We start from the raw sequence: 22,154 nt of genomic DNA, 5'->3' as shown, positions 1-22,154 counted from the left end.
CACCTACTCAGAGCATGCGCTGACCAGCTCACAAGTGACTGCATTGCATATTTTCAACCTCTCCCTGACTGTAATACCTGCATGTTTCAAGCAGACCACCATAGTCCCCGAGCCCAAGAATACCAAGGTAACCTGTGTAAATGATTATCGCCCCGTAGCAGTCACAAATGTAGCCATGAAATCCACACACACCAACAGTCGTGAAGAGGGCACGACAATGCCTCTTCCCCATCAGGAGGCTGAAAAGATTTGGCATGAGCCTTCAGATCCTTAAAAGGTTCTACAGCTGCACCATTGAGAGCATCTTGACTGGTTGCATCACCGCTTGGTATGGCAACTGCTTGGCATCTGACCGCTAGGTGCTACAGAGGGTAGTGCGTACAGCCCAGTACATAACTGGGGCAGAGCTCCCTGCCATCCAGCACATCTATACCAGGCAGTGTCAGAAGGCCCCAAAAACTGTCAGACTCCAGCCACCCAAAGACTGTTCTCTGCTACCGCAAGGCAAGTCTGGAACCAACAGGACCCTGTACAGCTTCTACCCCCAAGCCATAAGACTGCTAAATATTGAGTCCGGATAATTATTTGGTTAACTACTTAACTCTCTGCATTGCCCCTTTTTGCACTAACCTTGTCTCATCACATACACTGCTGCTACTGTTTATCATCATCTGTCACTTTATTCCTAGTTATATGTACAAATCTACCTGCATTACCTTGTGCCCCTGCACATGGACCCAGTGCTGGTACCCTGTGTGTATAACCAAGTTATTGTTACTCATGTGTATTTATTATTATTTCACTGTTAGTCTACACCGGTTGTTCACTAACATGTGACGATTACAATTTGACACACTCAAGAAGAAGCCACTCACATTCTTGTTCTCTGCAGCCTTCATTCTAAATATGACCACATAGTTACACAGCATGCCCATGCATCCGTACACGTGAATGTACCAACTCATTCTTTTGAGGCAATTCATCTGCCTTCTAATTCGGTCTTATTTAGGATCACTGCCGACAACGACGAAAATGTCACAAGTATTTATGGCAACCACATGCTACATCTCAAAGACAGAGCACCACCAGGTATTTATAAATCACGTTGCTTTATTTAAATCAGCGGTAGGCAGTTATGCTATGAACAAAAACAAAGAAAGAGAAGAAAAAAAGCTACAAAAAAATAAGATCCAGCTACAATAACTGCACTTGGCACTGGATGACCGTTTTGTCAAAAAAGAAAATTATACATACACAATTGTGTAAGTGCCTCCAATATACATATGAAAAACAAAAAAGGAAAACCTTAAATACCAGCTTTTATGTGGTCTCCATGTCTACCGACACCCAAATTGTTATTAATATTACAAAAATGTTCAACACCCCCAACAACACCTGATCTCAAAAAATGTATCTTCACTGGAGCTGAGACTATGGAGAGTTCCTACTGGTCTCAGAATGACTTCCTCTCTAAACAGGTTACGGTTCAGTACGCCCTTAACAACTGGTCCTAGGTCTGATATATTGTTGAGCTCACAATGGTTAAGGATAGGCCTGGGATAGAGATCCTAGACCTGTTGTTGGAGGGAAAACTCTAACCCAGACCTTAAAAACCGATGGACTCGTGTGTCCAACAGCCATGATGAGTACGCCACGTCCTCACTCTTTACGAGAAAACACGTGAGTAATGCACTGCAAAAAAAAAAATACACAAAACCATACAAATAACATGTCTGACAAAACGAAAGGCAAAACCTCTTCTCCCCCAAAAGGAAAGCGCATCAGCAAAATGAATGTGAACACAAAACGTGACTTCAAAGAAAAGGCTGAGCAGTCCTCATTGGAATTGAATGCATGGCAAATATTTTGCCATCAGTGGAATGAAATGCCTTTTTTTTTTTTTTTTTTTTTTAAATCGTGAGGGAAGGCCAATCGTTTCTTTTTGTCATCATCACATCCCCCTTACAACACATGATGACAACAGACTGTTTGGATATGGGAGTCGGACAAGTGGGCAGGTGGACCCTGTGAGAAGGAGAAACATGCCCCAAAAACCACCTTCCCTCTAACCCACCATCATCCCCTGACCTCCCAATGTTAAAACAACCTTAAATTAACCTTGGGGATAAACAGAGTGTGTACCTATTTGTTACGAGGGTCTCAAGAGGAGCAAGCAATCCCCCTGCTGACTAAGACTGGACAAAAGACGAAGATAAGCAGAAGGGTGGATTTAAGAAGGGCAGCTTGCCTTTGATGGGGGCCCCTTGTGTACCCCGTGCCCACAACACAGGGGAATCCAACACCCCCTCTATAAATGAATCCCTAATAATAATTGACTTCACCATTGGGATCGCGTTTTGACCGAATAAGTTGGGCAACATGATTTAAACTATTCCCATGAGACGCGTTGTTAGCATCTCATCCATCTCCTCCCACCTCCCCAACCCCACCTGACCCCACCAGTCTGTCCCAACATGCCCTTGGAGAGAGTGAGTGAGCGAATCTGGGACAGGTGGTAAAAAAAGATGACCGCATCGAGAGGATGAGGTGAGCGATAGATGGATATCAAGTGGAGGAGGAGGGCGGGAGAGAAGACCAAGGCCGCATCCCAAATTGCACCCTATTCCCTAGATAGTGCACTACTTTTAACCAGACCCCATAGGGTAGTGCACTAAGGGAATAGGGTGCCCTTTCAGACTTAGCCCAGACTTGTGCATCTTGGAGGGGGTTTATCTGACGGTGACCCCTAGCTTCTCCAGGACACGTATCCCCTTCTCCTGGTACTCCTCCCTCGTCAGCCAGAAGTTGTCCTTGTCCTTCATGATATCGGCCAGCACGGCCCCGCCCAGGAACACCATGTGCTTGCGCCGAGGGGGGTCCTCGATGCGGATCTTGAATTTCTGCACGCGAGCAGGAAAGGAGAGACAGAATGGAAGAGTGTGAGAAGAAGGGAAAGCAAGAGCATAAGAGGGGGAAGAGGAGAAATAAGGAAAGGGGCAGAGACAGAAGAGGAGAAGGAAAAATGTATGTTGGTGTCTGTCAACAACCTTAACTAAAAATAGGTGTGAAATCATCTAATAGTTACATGAACTGAACCAGCAGGCCTGTCATTGAAAATGCTGAAATGGATATTGTTGCCAAATTGAGCATTCATGTAAAGGAATGAATGAGGAACAATGAGACATATTTAATTTTCTTGTCGAGCGCATGATTTAAACATGGTCCCATGACGAAGATAGTTCACTCTCAGTGTCTGAAGAAGCACATTACTTGTGTTGTGTACACCATTTAAATTTAGGGCTACACCGCCACCTGGTGGCTGATGAAATTAAGGCAGCGAGAAAATCGATCGTTAAATGTCTGTAAGTAGTTGATCCATCTGTTAATTAAAAGCCAAATATTGGACAGTGAAACCTGCACTAAAAACGGCAACAATTAAATATGACATGTACTTAAAGCAAGCTACTTCAAAGTAAAGATATAAATAGCGTTCTGTGTCTGTCCTCACCGAGAGCTTATCCACGTCTCCCTTCAGCACGCGCTCCAGGTAGAGCTGCTTGAGCTCACGCTCCAGTCGAGAGGGAAGGCCGGGGTACATGGTGGAGCCCCCCGACAGCACTATGTGTTTGTAGAACTCAGACCTGTGGAGAGAAGGAAGAGACGTTTAGGGAGGAGAGAAGACCTGGAGGAAGGATGAGGAATGGAGATTAATAACAAAGGTGACATGGAGAGAGGAAAAAAGCGAACACTGAACAATGTGTTTGTAGAATTCAGCCCTGAGGAGAGAAGGTAAGAATGTTTAGGGGAGAGAAAAGGGGATGTAGAGAATAGAAGAAAAAATACAATACAGAGAAAGAAAAAAAATCTGAATTCATCTAGGACTGACCCCATTTAGTCGACTGGTCGGTCGATAGGCTGCTGGTCAACCAAGATTTCTTTAGTCGAGCAAAAACAAGTGTTAGAAATAAAAATCATGGTGTATAAGACCCCCGTCTGATTCGTGCCTGTCTGATTGGAATGATCCATTGTGGAGGCTGAAATTGTATACATTAGTGCGCTGCTGAATTGGCACCTTTGCCTAGACCATGTTTCTATGGCGCAGCGGTCTAAGGCACTGCATCTCAGTGCTAGAGGCTTCACTACAGACCCTGGTTTGATTCCAGGCTGTATCCCAACCGGCCGTGATTGTGAGTCCCATAGGGCGGCGCACAATTGGCCCAGCGTCGTCCGGGTTAGGGTTTGGCCGTGGTAGGCCGTCATTGTAAGAATAAGAATTTGTTCTTAACTGACTTGCCTAGTTAAATAAAGGTTAAAGAAATAAAAACATTTGCAAAGTTAACCAGCATATTGGTGTTGAGAACAACGGGGCGGAGGCAGCAGACGAGAAAACAGCCCTTACCTTAATTGTCTAAGAAAAGTGAGGAGAGAGGAAAAACTTAATTAGGTCTATAATCAATCGCCTAACTGTTAAAATGTGCCTGGCTTTATAAATCATCCATTTACACTACCAGTCAAAATTTTGGACACACCTACTCCATCAAGGGTTTTTCATTATTTCTACATCGTAGAATAGTTGCCTGCACTCATTGTCTGCATCCGTAATGGGTCTGGGGTCAAACGACCACCCCTCATCACTGTCAAACGCTCCCTAATATACTTCAGCGAGCAGGCCTTTCTAATCGACCTGGCCCGGGTATCCTGGAAGGATATTGACCTCATCCCGTCAGTAGAGGATGCCTGGTTATTCTTTAAAAGTGCCTCCCTCACCATCTTAAATAAGCATGCCCCATTCAAAAAAAATGTAGAAGGAACAGATATAGCTCTTAGTTCTCTCCAGAACTGACTGCCCTTAACCAACACAAAAACATCCTGTTGCGTTCTGCATTAGCATCGAACAGCCCCCGCGATATGCAACTTTTCAGGGAAGTTAGGAACAAATATACACTGGCAGTTAGGAAAGCTAAGGCTAGCTTTTTCAAGCAGAAATTGGCATCCTGTAGCACAAACTCCAAAAAAGTTCTGGGACACTAAAGTCCATGGAGAATAAGAGCACCTCCTCCCAGCTGCCCACTGCACTGAGGCTAGGAAACACTGTCACCACCGATAAATCCACTATAATTAAGCATTTTTCTACAGCTGGCCATGCTTTCCACTTGGCTACCTCTAACCCGATCAACAGCCCTTCACCCCCCACAGCAACTCACCCAAGCCTCCCCCATTTCTCCTTCACCCAAATCCAGATAGCTGATGTTCTGAAAGAGCTGCAAAATCTTGACCACTACAAATCAGCCGGGGTAGACAATCTGGACCCTCTCTTTCTAAAATGATCTGCCAAAATTGTTGCATCCCCTATTACTAGCCTGCTCAACCTCTTCCTCATATTTTCTGAGATTCCCATAGATTGGAAGGCTGCCGCAGTCATCCACCTCTTCAAAGGCGGAGACACTAGACCCAAACTGCTACAGACCTATATCTATTCTACCCTGCCTTTCTAAGGTATTCTATAAGCCAAGTTAACAAACAGATTACCGACCATTTCAAATCCCACCCATTCTCCGCTATGCAATCTGGTTTCAGAGCTGGTCATGGGTGCATCTCAGCCACGCTCAAGGTCCTAAATGATATCATAACCGCCATCGTTAAGAGACATTACTGTGCAGCCGTATTCATCGACCTGTTTAAGGCTTTCGACTGTCAATCACAACATTCTTATTGGCAGACTCAACAGCCTTGGTTTCTCAAATGATTGCGTCGCCTGGTTCACCAACTACTTCTCAGAGTTCAGTGTGTCAAATCGGAGGGCCTGTTGTCCGGACCTCTGGCAGTCTCTATGGGGGTGCCACAGGGTTCAATTCTCAGGCCGACTCTTTTTTCTGTATACATCAATGATGTCGCTCTTGCTGCTGGTGATTCTCTGATCCAGCTCTATGCAGACGACACCATTCTGTATACCTCTGGCCCTTCTTTGGACACTGTGTTAACTAACCTCCAGACGAGCTTCAATGCCCTACAACTCTCCTTCCGTGGCCTCCAACTGCTCTTAAATGCAAGTAAAACTAAATGCATGCTCTTCAACCGATCACTGCTCGCACCTGCCCGCCCGTCCAGCATCACTACTCTGGACCGTTCTGACTTAGAATATGTGAACAACTACAAATACCTAGGTGTCTGGTTAGACTGTAAACTCTCCTTCCAGCCTCACATTAAACATCTCCAATCTAAAATTAAATCTAGAATCAGCTTCCAATTTCGCAACAAAGCATCCTTCACGCTGCCAAACATACCCTCGTAAAACTGACCATCCTACCGATCCTTGACTTCGACGATGTCATTTTCAAAATAGCCTCCAACACTCTACTCAACAAATTGGATGCAGTCTATCACAGTGCCATCCGTTTTGTCACCAAAGCCCCATGTACTACCCACCACTGCGACCTGTACGCTCTCGTTGGCTGGCCCTCGCTTCATACTCGTCGCCAAACTCACTGGCTCCAGGTCATCTACAAGTCTCTGCTAGGTAAAGCCCCGCCTTATCTCAGCTCACTGGTCACCATAGCAGCACCCACCCGTAGCACGCGCTCCAGCAGGTATATCTCACTGGACAACCCCAAAGCCAATTCTTCCTTTGGCCGCCTCTCCTTCTGGTTCTCTGCTGCCAATGACTGGAACAAACTGCAAAAATCACTAAAGCTGGAGACTCTTACTCCCTCACTAGCTTTAAGCACCAGCTGTCAGAGCAGCTCACAGATCACTGCACCTGTACATAGCCCATCTGTAAATAGCCCATCCGATCTACCACATCCCCATACTGTATTTATTTATTTTGCTCCTTTGCACCCCAGTATCTCTACTTGCACAATCATCTTGTGCACATTCTACCATTCCAGTGTTTAATTGCTATATTGTAATTACTTCACCACCATGGCCTATTTATTGCCTTACCTCCCTTATCCTACCTCATTTGCACATGCTGTATATAGACTTTTCTACTGTATTATTGATTGTATGTTTGTTTATTCCATGTGTAACTCTGTTGTTGTATGTGTCGAACTGCTTTGCTTTATCTTGGCCAGGTCGCAGTTGCAAATGAGAACCTGTTCTCAACTAGACTACCTGTTTAAATAAAAGGTAAAAAAAAAAATGTTACGACATCAAAACTATGAAATGACACATGGAATCATGTAGTAACCAAAAAAGGTGTTAAACAAATCAAAATCTATTTTATATAATTTGAGATTCTTCAAATAGCCACCCTTTGCCCTGATGACAGCGTTGCACACTCTTGGTATTATCTCAAACCAGCTTCATGAGGTAACATGGAATGCTTTTCCAACAGTTACCACATATGCTGAGCACTTGTTGGCTGCTTTTCCTTCACTCTGCGGTCCAACTCATCCCAAACCACCTCAATTGGGTTGAGGTCGGGTGATTGTGGAGGCCATTTCATCTGATACCGCACTCCATCACTCCTTAGTCAAATAGTTAAGTGTGCCTTGAATTCTAAATAGAAATCAGACTGTCACCAGCAACGCACCCCCACACCTCCTCCTCTATGCTTCACGGTGGGAACCACACATGCGGAGATAATTTGTTCCCCTACTCTACATCTCACAAAGACATGGCAGTTGGAACCAAAAATCTCAAATTTGGACTCAGGCCAAAGGACAGATTTCCACCGGTCTAATGTCCATTGCTCATGTTTCTTGGCCCAAGCAAGTCTCTTCTTATTATTGGTGTCCTTCAGTGGTTTCTTTGCAGCAAGCCGACGATGAAGGCCTGATTCACGCAGTTTCCTCTGAACAGTTGATGTTGAGATGTGTCTGTTACTTGAACTCTGTGAATCATTTTTTGGGCTGCAATCTGAGGTGCAGTTACCGGTAATTGCCAATTTCTGAGGCTGGTAACTAATGAACTTCGCCTCTGCAGCAGAGGTAACTCTGGGTCTTCCTTTCCTGTGGCGGTTCTCATGAGAGCCAGTTTCATCATAGCCCTTGATGATTTTTGCAACTGCACTTGAAGAAACGTTCAAAGTTCTTTAAAATATTACAGATTGACTGAGCTTCATGTCTTAAAGTAATGAACTGTCGTTTCTATTTGCTTATTTGAGCTGTTCTTGCCATAATCTGGACTTGGTCTTTTACCAAATAGGGCTATCTTCTGTATACCACCCCTACCTTGTCACAACACAACTGATTGGCTCAAACGCAACTTCTTCAGGATTGGTGGGTCCCCTGCAGGACAGCTGAGCTAACGTAGGCTAATGCCAGTAGCATGAGGTTGTAAGTAACAAGAAAAGTTCCCAGAACATAGACATATTTGATATTGGCAGAAAGATTAAGAATTTAAGCTATCTGCACTGTCCACTTTACAGTAGTTATTACAGTGAAAGAATACCATGCTATTGTTTGAGGAGAGTGCACAGTTTTGAACATGAAAAGTTATTAATAAATAAATTAGGCACATTTGGGCAGTCTTGACACAAAACTTTGAACAAATGCAATGGTTCATTGGATCAGTCTGAAACTTTGCACATACATTGCTGCCACCTAGTGGACTAAATCTAAATTGTGCCTGGGCTGGAATAATACATTATGGATTTTCTCTTGCATTTCAAAGATGGTACAAAAAAAGGTTTAAAACATTTTTTTTTCTTTTACCAGATCTCTTGTGTTATTCTCCTACATTCCTTTCACATTTCCACAAACTTCAGTGTTTCCTTTCAAATGGTATCAATAATATGCATATCCTTGCTTCCAGCAGTTAGATTTGGGTATGTCATTTTAGGCGAAAATGTTAAAAAAAGGGGCCGATCCTTAAGAGGTTTTTAAACAAGGAAAGAAATTCCACAAATGAACAAGGAACACCTGTTAATTTAAATGCATTCCAGGTGACTAGCTCATGAAGCTGGTTGAGAGAATGCTAAGAGTGTGCAAAGCTGTCAAGGCAAAGGGTGGCTTGAACAGACGACTCTTGGTCGACAAAGATATTTTGTTTTCCGGGGACAGCCCAAATTCCATCATAGCACTGCACAGTGACTGACCTTTGAAGGGTTTTGCCTATGCAGTTCTACACCATCACTCTGCTCAAGAGCATCCACTCAAAGTCTAGAACGTAAACTAATGAAAATGGCAAAATGTGAAAGGGAAGGAAAGAGGCTTGGAAATGATTAGGTCACTAGTAAATAGGGGGAGTCTGCCACGGAGTTACCTGGTGTCGATATCTGCTGCATTGATGGTGTTGAAGAGGAGCTCTGCCACCCCGACTCCCTCCACGTTGATGAGGTGGGGCTGGAACAGAGCCTCAGGGGCCTCGAACCGCTCCCCTCCCACCTTGATCATCCTGCCGTCGGGGAGCTGGGGACACAAAGGGGAACAACATTCACACATCGGAAAGCATTTAGTTGACATCAAGACAGGACTGATGGCTTTCTTCTGCTAGAACACTGCTAGGGAAATATGAAGGCAATGCTAGGCTAGAGATGGACAATAGACAATGTTTGGAACTGGCAACGTTAAGTAAGAGTCTTTCTCCCTCTGGTCAGATGGAGCCGGCTGACAGACAGTAGGCCTTTTACAGAGCGTGGCGGAACACTATGTGGGAGGGAGCATAAAGGGCCCATTGACGGCTCCAGTCTGGAGTCCAGAGGAGGAAACAGACACCAGGGCAGCACGTGGCGTGGGAGTCTGGGTCGTACAGGAAATGATGTCACGCCCATGGATGGGGAGGGGGAGTCGTTTCTTCAACGCTACAGTAGTGCTCTTGTTCCATCCTCCGCCTCTCCTTCTCCCTCTCTCTCCAGGATTTGGGCAAGGAAACAGGGAGGTGCGCTGCCGCCCGCCACACATGGAAAATTCCGTCCACTCCCTCTACATCACAGGGACTCGCGGTTCCTTCGTGGTTCACCTCCAACCCGTACCGGCCACCGAACCCGGGTTGCGCAGGGATTTGTGCAAAGTAACCTGGGGGCATCCAGAGCTTGGTTCAAGAGCTCCTCCCACACTAAATATGGCTCCTACTGTTCTAAAATTATAACCCGATCTGCATGATACATTATGTCCACAAGGAGGCAGTGTTACCATGTAGCCAGGCCTCAAATACAGATGAATTCGATTATTCTCAGTGTAAGATGGTGTCACACTTACCAGGCAAGACTAAGTAGAATATGATGCAGTGTTTGGGGTAATGAGTTATTTAAAAAAGTAATACATTACATAATCAGATTACTTTTGTAAGTAACTCGTAGCTTTTTAAAAATTGGGTAATATTATTACAGTTACACTGTCAAACAACGTGTGCGTTACTTCCAGAATCATCTCTCTACCGGGCGCGTGTTTCCCATGATCCAATCTCAAATTGTTTCCTCAAATGTAATTCTCGAGCAAGCAGAGAAAGGCTGTTTGGAGAAATGTCATGGCAGCTGCTGTCCATAGAAATATATAGAGGGTGCACCTCTGATTTTTGCCTTTGATCACTTCTGTGATAGAAAGCCTATAGGTTTTCCCGTCTAGTGACAAACGTGCCTTCTATACATCTCTATGTACTAGCGGCTCAAGAAAGATTTTGAATGAAAAGATAGGAAATCTGTACAGATGTTTGGCTTACAGTATATACGGCTAATTAAGCAGCCCATATATAACTCAGCACTTGTCGACTAGTACAGGAAAGCAGCGCCACAGATGAAAGGAGTAACTAGTGATCAAACCTGAGTTAGTAAGTATCCCATCTTTGGTAGAGCGCACAAGGCTCACCTTGCGCCATCCGACAGTCAAGCAAACAATTAGATTTAAAAAAAATGTTTTCATGAAAGTAACAAATATAACATGTTACTTTACACACAAAGTAATATCATAACGCGTTACTTTTGTTAAATGTAACTAGTAATATTACTTTTTCAAGTAACTAGTCCCAACGCTGATCTGGTGTGCTGTTTAGATGACAAAGCAGGGTCGGCCTCAGAATGCACAAAACAACAAGAGAAAATACTTTGACTGAAACAAGGTTGTACTACCTAAACTTGTACAATAAGAACTGAAAGTGTAGGACTCGACCATGTAGGAATGTGTTACTGACCGTGTAGGACTCAACCAGCACGGTGGTCTCCAGCGCCAGCTTCTGCTCCTGCTCGATGTTGTAGCCCACGTAGCACAGCTTCTCCTTCATCATGCGCACCGTCTCAAAGTCCGCCGAGTGGTTGAAGGCATAGCCCCTCAGCAACAGCAGCTGGATAAAGGTCAGAGGTAAGGGATGTGTTTGGTTGGTTTGCAGATATCTCAGTTGTAAAGGACTGCAAAACTAATTTAAAGACTCCAATACTCTTTACATCGTCACCTTTCTTAATCACAAATCTTAACATGAAATAATGAACAGGTGTGGTTTACAGTCGACTGATTTCCACTAGCAAGTCGTCAGACATACTCATGAGGGAATCAAACCCTAGTTAGTTCCCCCTAGGCTCTTACGTAGATTTGAAAGAATTAGGCTAGATAGTTATAAATATATATGGTAGTAGCTCCAATGGGCAAGGTGTAATATTCATCATATTGCGTTAATTCAGTCTTCTCAGATCTACACATGCCTAGGGGCTAGGAGTGGTTTCTGGACAGGACATTCTAAGACAGTCACGTGTAGGGAACGAGGGTGTACCTTGATGAGGTAGCGTGTGATGTCCCGTCCTGCAATGTCCAGGCGTCTGGTCAGGTGGGGCAGGGAGAAGCCTTCGTACACGGGGCAGATGTGGGTGACGCCATCACCAGAGTCCACCACCACACCCGTCAGGAGACCTAAAAAAATACCACAGCAGTGCCAACAGAATAGGGCCAGTGAGAAAACACATTCCCCATTTCCAAAGCCCATATCAACATTAGACCATTTCTGTCATTACTCGATTGAAACGGAAAGCTTTTTATTAATTGTTTTACCGATTTGTTGGTGTCAAGAGTTTTCCATCATAATATATTGGTTCAATATCAAACAAATGCATGGGCCAATGAAAGTATAGAACAACAAGAAGTACACAGCTACGTGATGCTGCATATTCAGCTCTCGTCCTGCCACTGAAAGGGTCACACATTAGCACAGCCTGTTTCATCCCTCATTCCACAGCTGTGCTTATTTTTTCCCCCAGAGAAAGACCTCGATGTTACAAATACAAGCAGTACAGTACAAATGGAAGTACTTTATTTTATGATACTAGGTATTTACTACTGTAGGAAAGGATGTGGTATCAATGGGTACTTTCTGGTACTTACTTAAAATAATTGTTAACTATCTGGTACCAAATCAATTGGTTTAATTTGTTTCTCAAAGAAACAAACAAGTAACTCATAGCTTATTATTGTGTAACTACTAACTAATAACAATTTTAAAATGTAAAGTAAATATCTGGTACTTTCTGTACCGGAAAATAAAATATAAGCCCAAAATAATTGTTGCTGCCATGGTGGAAACGTAGCAAAAGCAAATGACCGGGTATAATCTCCTACATTCCTCCATGTGTTCTGAAAGGTACTTTAAATTGCAATTCGTTGGAGTGAAATCTCACGTACCCAGTGCTCTTCCCTGGTTTTGGGTGTCCTACCTTCCTTCTAGTGGCCTTGTTTTGTTTTAAAGAACCTACCTTGAGCATAGAGTGTGAGCACAGCTTGGATGGCTATGTAAACCCCGGAGAACTGGTACGTCTCAAACATCACCTAGGAAAGAGGGAGGGAGTGCGAGAGTATGTCACTGGAATGTGTAGTTACTGCAACAACAAAGAAAAGAAAAAATCTGTGCATTTATAGTTAAACAGTAACTTAGCAAATTAGCTTTGTTTTTGCATTTTGCAACGCTAGGAAAACCGCAACAAATCTAACCTCAACTTCCACTCAAAGGAATAGACCTCCGTGTTCATAAACCTGAAGTTTAAATGGGTGAAAAGGACTTATTCTCAAAGAACTTAGCCATGGCTGGCCACCCCACAGAGGACAGCCTGAATCATTAATAACAGTGGCTCTGACTGACTCCCACCGAGGAGCTGGCGCCAGGCAGCAGACCTGGGTTCAAATAGCAGTTCAAGTCTTTCAAATACTTTAGCTGTGGTTGATTGACCTGGCCTTGCACAATGGAAGCAATGGAGTAGTCCCAAAAGTGCAATGTCCACCCATGTGAAACTCCAGACAGGCTCAATCAAACTCTAAGTGTTTGAAAGAGTTCAAATACTTGTTGAACCCAGGTCTGCCAGGCAGCGTTGCTGCCTTAGTCACAATGACTGGCAAGTTGCAACTCCAAGATAAACCTCCTTATCGGGAGTGCTACTGCCTCCTCAGCACAGAGCATCACTGTTATGACTGATGAATCATTTAAGATCCACAATGGAACCGTATAAAAGGCCTTACAAGAGATCTCCTCCAGCCGTTCCGGGTACACGCCAGAATACACACTTTCAAAACTAAAGCATGTTAATGAAACTGTCCTCAGACAACATATTTAGCAGTCGTGGGTTAACAAAAAGAAACACTTTTTAAAAATGTATACGCACCTCAATGATCTTCTCACGGTTCTTGGTTGGGTTCATGGGCGGCTCGGTGAGCAGGATCTTGCAGTTGCGCGAGTCGATGTTGAGCTTCTCGGGACCAAAGGTGTAATCCCACAGGTGTTTCATGTCATCCCAGTTCCTCACGATGCCGTTCTCCATGGGGTAGTTCACCTCCAGCATGGAGCGCAGCTCGCTCGCCTCATCCCCCACCATCAGGTCCTGGGGAGGGAGGGGATAAAGATCCGAGTTTATCAGACTAGGGTCAAAACCAGGGCGTGACATTTAAAAAAAAATGAAACCACCATTTAGGAGGGACCCCAATAGTGCAGTAGCCACTGAATATTACTGCATAGAAAAGTTGCAGTGTCCACCACCCAAGTCATTGACGTACCACAGCAACAAACCGACTGTCACAGTATCAATGGCAACTGACCACAGCTATACAACAAAAAAAGGAGGATGGAAAGCTCTGGGTAAGGTGGTAACAACGTCACAAAAGGACATCCACCATCTTAAAATGCTCTACAGAACAAACTTAAAGAACTTCCCTAAAAGGACATTTGCATGCCACAATAAAAAAGTCAAACATCACTTATTATAGTTGCAGTCAACATCTAGTCATTCTGCGGGCATGTTGCTTTTAGTGATCTGACGATACTTTCAGCCCTGTTCCAGAGAGCAGGCGGTAGAGAAGGCAACATTAGATAGAGATTCCAGCCATACAGTCAGAGCACACTTAGTAGAACGGAATCCATTTGTTTAATTGGGATGCAGATCCTATTGAAAATGTCTAGAACCTATAGTATAGGCAAACTCCGAATAGGCCTGACTCTACCGCCCAACAAACAGGTCACTCATATTGGCAGAGAACTGCATTGTCAAACTCATGCTCAATGTGGTAGTTTTTTTTATGCTATGAGGAGGCTTGGAAGTTTCTTTTAACATGTGAAGCTACAGCAGACAACATGTTCCCCTTCTCATGATGATCTCGCTACTATTGATATCAATCCAAAATTAAATCTAGAAGAATCGGCTTCCTATTTTCACTCATGCTGCCAAACATACCCTCGTAAAACTGACTTTCCTGCCGATGCTTGACTTCGACAATGTCATTTACAAAATAGCCTTCAACACTACTCAGCAAAATTGGATGCAGTCTATCACAGTGCCATCTGTTTTGTCACCAAAGCCCCATATACAGTTGAACTCGGAAGTTTACATACACCTTAGCCAAATACATTTAAACTCAGTTTCACAATTCCTGGCGTTTAATCCTAGTAAAAATTCCCTGTTTTAGGTCAGTTAGGATCACCACTTTATTTTAAGAATGTGAAATGTCAGAATAATAGCAGAGAGAATTATTTTTCTTTCATCACATTCCCAGTGGGTCAGAAGTTTACATGCACTCAATTAGTATTTGGTAGCATTGCCTTTAAATTGTTTAACTTGGGTCAAACGTTCCGGGTAGCCTTCCACAAGCTTCCCACAATAAGTAGGGTGAATTTTGGCCCATTCCTCCTAACAGAGCTGGTGTAACTGAGTCAGGTTTGTAGGCCTCCTTGCTCACACATGCTTTTTCAGTTCTGCCGACAAATTTTCTATGGGATTGAGGTCAGGGCTTTGTGATGGCCACTCCAATACCTTGACTTTGTTGTCCTTAAGCCATTTTGCCGCAACTTTGGAAGTATGCTTGGGGTCATTGTCCATTTGGACGACCAATTTGCGACCAAGCTTTAACTTCCGACTGATGTCTTGAGAAGTTGCTTCAATATATCCACATAATTGTCCTGCTTCATAATGCTATCTATTTTGTGAAGTGCATCAGTCCCTCCTGCAGCAAAGCACCCCCAACAACATGATGCTGCCACCCCCGTGCTTCACGGTTGGGGTGGTGTTCTTCGGCTTGCAAGCCTCCCCCTTTTTCCTCCAAACATAACGATGGTCATTATGGCCCAACAGTTCTATTTTTGTTTAATCAGACCAGAGGACATTTCTCCAGAAAGTACGATCTTTGTCCCCATGTGCAGTTGCAAACCGTAGTCTGGCTTTTTTATGGCGGTTTTGGAGCAGTGGCTTCTTCCTTGCTGAGCAGCCTTTCAGGTTATGTCGATATAGAACTCGTTTTACTGTGGATGTAGATACTTTTGTACCCGTTTCCTCCAGCATCTTCACAAGGTCCTTTGCTGTTGTTCTGGGATTGATTTGCACTTTTCGCACCAAAGTATGTTAATCTCTAGGAGACAGAACACGTCTCCTTCCTGAGCGGTATGATGGCTGCGTGGTCCTATGGTGTTTATACTTGCGTACTATTGTTTGTACAGATGAACGTGGTACCTTCAGGCGTTTGGAAATTGCTCCCAAGGATGAACCAGACTTGGAGGTCTACAATTTCTTTTCTGAGGTCTTGGCTGATTTCTTTTGATTTTCCCATGATGTCAAACAAAGAGGCACTGAGTTTGAAGGTAGGCCTTGAAATACATCCACAGGTGGATGTCATAAGGTGAATGCACCAATTTGTAAGTCGCTCTGGATAAGAGCGTCTGCTAAATGACTTAAATGTAAAATGTAAATGTACACCTCCAATTGACTCAAATTATGTCAATTAGCCTATCAGAAGCTTCTAAAGCCATTACATAATTTTCTGGAATTGTCCAAGCTGTTTAAAGGCACAGTCTGCTTAGTGTATGTAAACTTCTGACCCACTGGAATTGTGATACAGTGAAATAATCTGTCTGTAAACAATTGTTGGAAAAATTACTTGTGTCGTGCACAAAGTAGATGTCCTAACCAACTTGCCAAAACTATAATTTGTTAACAAGAAATATGTGGAGTGGTTGAAAAACGAGTTTTAATGACTCCAACCTAAGTGTATGTAAACTTCCGACTTCAACTGTACTACCCACCATTGCGACCTGTATGCTCTCGTTGGCTGGTCCTCGCTACATATTCGTCGCCAAACCCACTGGCTCCAGGTCATCTATAAGTCTTTGCTAGGTAAAGCTCTGTCTTATCTCAGCTCACTGGTCACCATAGCAACACCCACCCGTAGCACGCGCTCCAGCAGGTATGGTTCACTGGTCATCCCCAAAGCCAACACCTTATTTTGGCCACCTTTCCTTCCAGTACTCTGCTGCCAATGACTGGAACAAATTGCAAAAATCACTGAAGTTGGAGACTTATATTTCCCTCACCAACTTCAAGCATCGGCTGTCAGAGCAGCTTACCGATCGCTGCAGCTGTACACAGCCTCTGTAAATAGTCCATCCAACCAACTACCTACCTCATCCAATATTAGTTTTTTTTCTGCTCTTTTGCACACCAGTATTTCTACTTGCACATCCTCATCTGCACATCTATCACTCCAGTGTTAATTTCTAAATTGTAATTACTTCGCCACTATGGCCTATTTATTGCCTTACTTCAGTCGCACACACTGTATACAGATCTTCTATTGTGTTAGACTGTACATTTTTTTATCCCATGTGTAACAGCGGCAGGTAGCCTAGTGGTTAGAGCGTTGGACTAGTAACCGGCAGGTTGCTAGATCGAATCCTCGAGCTGACAAGCTAAAAATGTGTTGTTATGCCCCTGAACAAGGCAATTAACCCACTGTTCCTAGGCCGTCATTGAAAATAAGATTTTGTTCTTAACTGACTTGCCTAGTTAAATAAAATAAAAAAATAACTTGTTTTTGTCGCACTGCTTTGCTTTATCTTGGCCAGGTCGCAGTTGTAAATGAGAACTTGTTCACAACTGGCCTACCTGGTTAAATAAAGGTGAAACAAAAATATATAGTCAGTGTTCAGTATTTAACATGTTGATTTGTAAAGAAAAAAAACAAAACAAGAAAGGGGTAAAACAGTTTGTAAGGTTAGTCAGAACACCATTTCATCACAGAAAACTGGGGAAAGAGTAGTAGAGGGGGAATTAGGAAGCAATGCCAAACAATTGACAGATAAAAAGAAAAGGACCATTCTTGTCAGAGAGATGACGAGTGCAGCCATTTCATTGTCTGAGCAGAGACAGGCCCATGACACTGCAAACATACACACTTACCATCTTTCTGTTATTCTACCTCAACAGGAAAAAAGGAGGAGAGGTGGGAGGAAGAGAGGGATGAAGCAGAGGGTCAGAAGATAGAACAGAGAGAGAGGAGGACAGAGGAGCCAAGGACAGAGGTGAATCAGTGCGTGTCCTACAAAAACCACCTATCCTCTCATATAATGCTGCAATGTTATCAAAAGGTGATTGTTAATGTGTAACGACCTGATAGCAAGACTAGGTGCGACATCTAGGCTAAATCAACAAATCATGCGCTACGTCCCAAATGGCATCCTTTTCCCTATGCAGTGCACTACTTTTGATCAGGGCCCATAGGGTTAAAAGTAACTATGTAGGGTATAGGGTGCCATTTGGGACTTATGTCAGCAATGGTAAATATTAGCCTCTTGTTTCCCATAGGGACCAGTGTGTTGGATTTCCAGAGGACACTCAATGGAGGAAATACTTTTTAAACTCTCCAATACTGTGAAAAACTCAACTCAAAGTGCCGGTTTCCCAAACGCAGATTAAGGCTAGTCCTGGACTAAAGCATGGTCAATTAAGAATCTCCATTGAAATAGCTTCTTTGTCCAGGATAAGTGTCAGGAAAATTGCTCCAACAACTTCACAGTGGAGGGACTAAGCAACATTTAATCTAACATAAAGTAGTGTAAATCAAGAGATGTGCACCATTCTCCCGCTAGGTCTACATGTTCTGAAAAAGAAAAACTTAGAACCATGGTCTGCTCCACAAATCATTGCAGCCATTTCAGAACTTCCCTAAATCTCCACAAATAACAAAACGTCATATTCATGAGGGCTATGAAGAAGTTAGCCTAGCGGATAAAAGTGTTGGGCCAGTAACAGCAGGTAGCCTAGTGGGGCGGCAGGTAGCCTAGTGGGGCGGCAGGTAGCCTAGTGGGGCGGCAGGTAGCCTAGTGGGGCGGCAGGTAGCCTAGTGGGGCGGCAGGTAGCCTAGTGGGGCGGCAGGTAGCCTAGTGGGGCGGCAGGTAGCCTAGTGGGGCGGCAGGTAGCCTAGTGGGGCGGCAGGTAGCCTAGTGGGGCGGCAGGTAGCCTAGTGGGGCGGCAGGTAGCCTAGTGGGGCGGCAGGTAGCCTAGTGGGGCGGCAGGTAGCCTAGTGGGGCGGCAGGTAGCCTAGTGGGGCGGCAGGTAGCCTAGTGGGGCGGCAGGTAGCCTAGTGGGGCGGCAGGTAGCCTAGTGGGGCGGCAGGTAGCCTAGTGGGGCGGCAGGTAGCCTAGTGGGGCGGCAGGTAGCCTAGTGGGGCGGCAGGTAGCCTAGTGGGGCGGCAGGTAGCCTAGTGGGGCGGCAGGTAGCCTAGTGGGGCGGCAGGTAACCTAGTGGGGCGGCAGGTAACCTAGTGGGGCGGCAGGTAGCCTAGTGGGGCGGCAGGTAGCCTAGTAGCCTAGTGGGGCGGCAGGTAGCCTAGTAGCCTAGTGGGGCGGCAGGTAGCCTAGTAGCCTAGTGGGGCGGCAGGTAGCCTAGTAGCCTAGTGGGGCGGCAGGTAGCCTAGTAGCCTAGTGGGGCAGCAGGTAGCCTAGCGGTTAGAGCGTATGACTAGTAACCGAAAGGTTGCAAGATCGAATCCCCGAGCTGTCAAGGTAAAAAAATCTGTCATTCTGCCCCTGAACAAGGCAGTTAACCCACTGTTCCTAGGCTGTCATTGATAATAAGAGTTTGTTCTTAACTGACTTGCCTAGTTAAATAAAAAGGTAAAATAATAAAAAATAAAATAACCAAAAAAGTTGCTGGTTTGAATCCGAGCCGGCAAGGTAGAAAAAAACTGCAGTTTGGCCCTTGGGCAAGGCAGTTAACCCCCTCGATGACGTCGATTAAGCAAGCCCCCCCGCACCTCTCTGATTCAGAGGGGGTTGGGTTAAAAGCGGAAAACAAATTTCAGCTGAACGATTTCATTTGTGCAACTGACTAGATTTCCCCAGATGATAGGTACAAATGACAAAACAGGACCCATTTTACAAAGTATTCTGTATTACACTGAACACACATACTAATACCGATTTCAGACAGAATTCACAGTGTTACCCGTTTAAAAAAATTATGCAATGTTTATATGACCCCCTTCGAAACAGGTTATTAACACTTTCTTGAGTAAATAATAAAGACATATTTTTGTCTAGATATCAAAGGGATTTAACATTCCTGTGAAGTAAACAAGTGAGGTTACCTTGATCTCAATGTTTCCCACTTTAGCTGTGGAGCGAATGATTGGCCTGCCAACCAATGCAGGGAAAATGTGCTCTGGGAAGTTGGAGCCTGCATAGCCACACTTCACAAACTAGGATTAAAGGGAGAGACAAAAGGCCCGGTCAGTGACAAACATTATTTTTGGTAAATAACATAGGACATAAATACATTTTCATAGCGCACAGAATGACAAAATTAATAGATTAATAATAGCCCTATAGCCAAATACTAGAAATTGGATCAAAGCATTTAGCCCAGACTCCTTTAAAAGAAAACCTTTTAGTCCATTAACTCTGATACAAACTAGCCTGATCAATAATGCAGTAACGCACTTCCCTTGTCTTGTTTATTAGGCAGAAGTTAGAGCCTTCTCTACTTTCTCTGAGTCACATGGTGCTGTTTGAGTTGCCACTAGGTACAGATTTAGGATCAGCTTTGCCCTCCCCAAATCCTAACCATTAGTGGGGGAATTGCACAACTGACCAAAGACCAGCCACAGCAACTTCACCCTACTGTGTTTGTGAACACTCTGAGGGGTTACAGAGAAAGTTACAGCATTGGTAGTGTTTTCATCCCACAATCACTACCTGACGTGCAGCATGCTTAGGAAGTTACATAGAGAACTATGCAGGGAATTTCATTCAAACCTGTTAGGTTGTACTAGACGTTCGCGTCAAGGAATAGCCTAGCGCTTGAATCGATAAGAGCGCTTTTCCCATGCATGTTTAAAGTCCATTTGGGCTTTCTTTGGGCCTACATAATGATTAATGGCAATTGTCCTTCTTTCACATACGTTACATAAACGACCTCATGTCATTCTCAACCTTCCGGTAAGAAGAATAAAATAAGTGTATGACATGCATCATCAAGTAGACATGACATCATCAGCTCAGAGAGGAAGGGGTTACTCAAAGACAAGAATAAAGACAGAAGGTAGGCTACAGTGTACAGTATGTCCCATTTACACTCTCCAAGCTATGAATAGCTATCAGGCTGTTTTATTTACAGTGTGAAAACAAAGGCTGTAAGCAGCATAGTTTCTTTGTGGTAGGTAGCTGGAGAGAGTCAGCTAACCACTGAATGGAACCGATTTTTTTTTATAAAGTAAACAGCATAAATAGATAGTATTTAGCCAGACTATTCATTAATCTAAGGTAAAATGTTGGAGGTGAAAACTGCTTAAATTAAATTGTAATTTATTGTCCATTTTAACCGGATGACTCATGTTTACAAACATATTTGACAAGAGAGTTGCAATAGATCTGATAACTCCTTACATGGAAGAATGGTTTCTGACTTCCTCACTGTACAAGAATGATGCATGCGCATTATCTACTGCGCGAGACAAGTTTAGTTGGTTAACTCGCCTTGCTCAGTTGGTAGCAATACTTAAATTTTGATACTTGTTTGTTGCTGCCTGGTTTAGTAAAACTATATGTTCAAATCCTCATCCATTTACGCAACAGACAATGCAACAATGTAGCAGTGTAAAATACTTGTTACAAGTTCAAAGAAGTTTCGGTGAGGGCGGGGCTACAGATGCTGGATCATCATTCTTTGTGAACAACACCAAATAGTATCTAAAAATGTGGAGTTATTGAATAAAACAATAGATCACGTCATTTCCTTGCAATTAACAATGACGCTGGCAACTTCTTACAGAGAGTCCTCATCTTGTTAGTTTGAGCTAACAATCAAATTCAAGCAAGGGATGGAAATGTAGGGTAATGATGTCTGACGAAGAAATAAAATATATAACTACATGTGGCAGAACACGATATTTAAGTGTTCTCTGGAGCATGCTATGAAACAATAAGACTGCGATTTGTAAGGTTGAATGCTAGCTATTGAGCTTGCTGGCCAGCCACCTAACTAGCTCGAGACGATTCGAGTTCGCAATGTCAGCACGAGCAGCCGACAGCTGCGATAACAATACTTAAGGCTACTCCCACTGATTCACGAATTCGAGGAAACAATCGGTACTCTAAACATTCCACCGACCGGTGTTAACCTTGCCACCTCTAATTAACAGATGCACCAACCTCAATGAATGCATAACTAATTGACAAGCTGACAGATAAATTCACCCAGACCGTGGCTACACAACAAGCTAGCAATGAAACGAGCTACTTCCTGTTCCTCCCCATCTCGTCTCCTCTGCCAAAATGCACAGCACAAAAGCCGGAACGCTCATAATTTGACGATAGAACACGGTCTGTTTGTAAACTTACCCCGGTCCCATTGTCACAAACCACCACTTTCCTTCCCTGGCTGTCCATTTTCTTGGAATACAGAAACCAGCAGCCCTCCTTTGCACAACTTTCTTCGGCAAGGCGGAAAACACCACCCCGGCTCTAGCAAAGGGCTTCTTCCGGAA

At 44.0% G+C, this 22,154-nt stretch overlaps 1 protein-coding gene across 1 annotated transcript; it reads right to left on the bottom strand.

The window, feature by feature from the left end:
- Window positions 1–1,090: 1,090 nt before the first annotated feature.
- LOC129838620 (actin-related protein 2-A) lies at window positions 1,091–22,154 on the bottom strand. Its single transcript, XM_055905724.1, has 9 exons — window positions 22,009–22,154; window positions 19,758–19,868; window positions 13,517–13,732; window positions 12,617–12,689; window positions 11,644–11,780; window positions 11,071–11,220; window positions 9,208–9,353; window positions 3,509–3,641; window positions 1,091–2,900 (listed from the first exon to the last, which is right to left on the bottom strand). The coding sequence occupies exons 1-9, from the start codon at window positions 22,054–22,056 to the stop codon at window positions 2,730–2,732; spliced, it is 1,185 nt and encodes a 394-aa protein (XP_055761699.1). The 5' UTR covers window positions 22,057–22,154; the 3' UTR covers window positions 1,091–2,729.

Source organism: Salvelinus fontinalis, chromosome 3 (genome assembly GCF_029448725.1).
Source record: "Salvelinus fontinalis isolate EN_2023a chromosome 3, ASM2944872v1, whole genome shotgun sequence".
Classification (NCBI taxonomy): Eukaryota; Metazoa; Chordata; class Actinopteri; order Salmoniformes; family Salmonidae; genus Salvelinus; species Salvelinus fontinalis.
This window is presented reverse-complemented; position numbering and strand designations above follow the sequence as displayed.